A 3299-nucleotide genomic window follows, 5' to 3' on the forward strand; every position below is an offset into this window, starting at 1 on the left:
CACACACACACACACACACACACACACACACACACACACACATACACACTGTGTGTAAGGAACAAACATTTAAACCTAAAACTCTGTTAGAAACAAGTGAATGTGAGATCATCKGAGGTCAAATCTATATCTCCTGTCTCTTATTACTCAATGTCTAAGTGTTGCGCAAGAATATAAACTTTAGTGGAAATGTACTGAACTTTACCACACAGCTGAGCTAAACTTTTCACTTCATTCGACCATTTAAAAACAAAAACAAGAAATCCAAGATTCTGACTAAAGATAAAAAAGGTGAAAATACAGAGAATCCAGGTAAATGAGTCACTTTCCCCAAATTAAAAATTAACATACTGCACTTCTTTTAAAAATAGAGTTTAAAAGTGGACAAGTAATCTTGAAGATTTTAAACCTGTTTTTTTTACAAACAATATTATAAAACATTATATAAAAGGTTCAACGAACCACCTTCCATCATGCTACCTTGACCAAGAAGTCACAGTCCTCCACTTGGAAAGCGATGTCTTTCACCCCGTCTCCGTGCTTCATCAAGTGTCCCCCCATCTCTGGAAAAAGTTCAGAGTTTGGTCATGTTCACAGCCTCTCGTCTTTGATTGGATCTCGAGTTCCCAGAGGAGCAAACTTGCCTTCATTTCCAGGATTTAGCGGAGATTGAAACACAAAGATGATCTGTAAGAGAGGAGGGGTACAGCTGTGAACTCAAACACTGAATCCATCCCTTCCTTGAGCTAGAAGCTTTGTACCTTATCCTGGCTGATGGCGTGAGACACCACCTCCCTGCTGCCCGTCTCCAAACCCTTGTAGGCCAGAGGCTGGAAGCCCATCTTATCACAATAGTATGAAGCTGCCTGGAAAGATTTAAAGCTCTTAAACCAGAGGAACGGTCTAAACTAAACATCTTGTTTGTGACCGTTTAAACACTGACCTGCTTGGCATTGCCAACCCAGAAGGTAATATGATGAAACTTCACAAATTTTCCTCTCAGAGGCTAAAATTACAGCAAGAGAGTTCATTTAGATGAAAACATTTAAAGAGTTCTGCAGGAGGCAGCTAACAGCTCATTTTTTAAACACTAAAAAGCATCACAAATACAGGCCCCTGGTCCGAAAGACAGAAAAATCACCTCACCTTCTCCCCTTTATCTGTGTAGCTTGTCTAAAGAGAGAGAACAGACATGATTTCTTTATGTTTCAAGCAAGATCTCATGTTTTAATGTGAATGGAAAGGGTCTATTTCACTGCCAGTCTCTCTGCGAGACCACCAACTCATCAGCAGTGCTGCAGATGATCCTGAAGTCTCTTACCATGCTGTGATCGATGATGGGTCTCAGCTCAGATGGGAGTAAAATCCAAAAGATCAGTGCCTGGCCTGACAGTTCAGATAAGTACTGACCTGAAGACCGGCTGTGATTGGTCCTGGAGGATTTACACCCACCTGTCCGCCTCCTCGCTTCTTGATGCACCTCAGGTTCAGCTGCTGCGGGCCCGGGGGTCTTTGTCTCTTTTTCTGGGATCTTTGTCAAAATTCAGCTTCAGAGAGACGTGAACACCTCAACAGCAGTAAGAGAACATGTCAAAGCACAAATATTCCACAGTGAGATKTCTCTGAAATGCAGAGAAACACATGTAAGCTGTTAGAAACATGTCAAAGATAAAATATATATATATAATGCAACCATGTTGAAAGTCAACCAGGTTAAAGAAGATATGTTAGGACTGGAATAAAAAATGCAATATGAGTCAGGATAAAAAAAAGCTTCCTCTACTTCTGGAAAAGCTCCAAAAGCTTTGTGCTGTTGTTTAATTTTTTTACCACCAGAGGGCGCAGCCGGACACTAATAATAAATGTTTAAACAGGCTGATCATGAACCAGAACCTTCTACTGGCATGTGATCTCATTTCAGCTCACTACTGTGGCTCAGCTGTACTCCAGCATTGTTATTCGTTGAAGTTCATCATACCCACACGTTTTTTTAATTATTTATTTGAATTCATGCTGTGAAAATAATTAAATTATTGCTATTGCAATACTTTTCACATTGAAAAATTATTATATGGCATTCAAAAAATCTTGCATGTAAATAAAAAATAAAGAACACAACATAATTTATAACTTCGAATGGTAAGACTGTGTCATCAGAAAGATTTTGTTGTTGTTGATTTTGCATTGATTTAAATTTAGTTTATTTGTGTTTATTATATTATTATATTTCTGGGATTAATTTAACGTTTTACAAAACACGTATTCTCACTTTTAGATGTGTAATAGTATGACAATGATTAAAAAAATTAATTGTATATTTGGTGATTTGTTCGTGTGTTGTACTGAATGTCTCAGCTGTCCTCGCGCTGCTGAGCATGTGAGTGACTGCACGTACCGCGCTGTTTGTGCCGCGCTGTGATTTTCTATTGGTGCGCCGCGCGAGCTGCCTGGCGTCTGATTGGCTCCGCTGTGGGCGTGTGCCATCCAATGGCTTGACTGGCGTGCAATCCCATTGGCCAACACGAGCGTCCGCCACTCCATTGGTCCAAACTGCTTCAGTTCCTCGTTTGCTATTGGCTGGCGTTTTCGTCACCGCACAAGAATGCGGAAGTCGTGCAGTCTACTGAGTCACCGTTGTGTCAGCTGATGCTCTGAGTGAGTAACTCGGTTTATTTGTTCTAAATTGAGTAACTTCTGAAGAATTTACTTTGTGTGACATGTTCTCTGGTTGACGGACTCGGACTGTACTTGTGAACCTTTAGTTTTTTGGTCGTTTTTTTGTGCGCAAATGAACAATTCTGACCCAGTAGCCTCAGAGAGTGTTGCTATCATGCTAGCATGCTAACACCTTTTGCAGACATGCCCCTCACACACCCACTCGATTTGTCAAGTTTTTATTTCGGAGTTCACTGTCAGCAGTAAGGCTTCTGTCATTCACTTTCACTTTCCGCATGAATGTGTCTGCAAACTTTATCCATCTGCTCCATTAGTTTACACCTTAGTTTACACCTGTTGTTTTCACACGTTGTTCTTTTGGGAATTTCTAGTCCTGTTTGGGTCTGGGGGGGAAATCACCCATCATCTGCCATTGCTGTAGAAATCTGAAGAGGAAGAGAAACTGGTTTTGCATTAGAAGAGATTATTTCGATGCCACTATAATTAGAAATGATTGCATGGTTTGAACATCTGCTGCAGATGTTCAGTCAGGTTTCATTTAAATGACTGAGAAGAAAAAAATTGTATAGGTCTTCTGGACGGGTTCTTCTCTAATGAAACGTTTCGTCTCTCCTCCAAGAGAC

General features: G+C 40.5%; 2 protein-coding genes across 2 annotated transcripts in view; one reads left to right on the forward strand and one right to left on the reverse strand.

Moving 5' to 3' along the window:
- hpda (4-hydroxyphenylpyruvate dioxygenase a) overlaps window positions 1–1403 on the reverse strand; it is a gene marked incomplete at its 3' end in the record, with an annotated part of 5581 nt that extends 4178 nt beyond the window's left edge. Inside the window, 6 exon segments of the mRNA XM_014023111.1 lie at window positions 481–563; window positions 645–687; window positions 762–866; window positions 944–1006; window positions 1147–1173; window positions 1322–1403. Coding sequence (XP_013878565.1) covers window positions 481–563; window positions 645–687; window positions 762–866; window positions 944–1006; window positions 1147–1173; window positions 1322–1324 — 324 coding nt within the window.
- A 1195-nt stretch (window positions 1404–2598) lies between these two features.
- mtmr4 (myotubularin related protein 4) overlaps window positions 2599–3299 on the forward strand; it is a 48416-nt gene continuing 47715 nt past the window's right edge. Inside the window, exon 1 of the mRNA XM_014023103.1 lies at window positions 2599–2655. The gene's annotated coding sequence lies outside the window, so the exon portion shown is untranslated. The remainder of the gene's footprint in view (window positions 2656–3299) is intronic.

This window comes from Austrofundulus limnaeus, unplaced genomic scaffold, assembly GCF_001266775.1.
Source record: "Austrofundulus limnaeus strain Quisiro unplaced genomic scaffold, Austrofundulus_limnaeus-1.0 Scaffold357, whole genome shotgun sequence".
In the NCBI taxonomy this organism is placed as follows: Eukaryota; Metazoa; Chordata; class Actinopteri; order Cyprinodontiformes; family Rivulidae; genus Austrofundulus; species Austrofundulus limnaeus.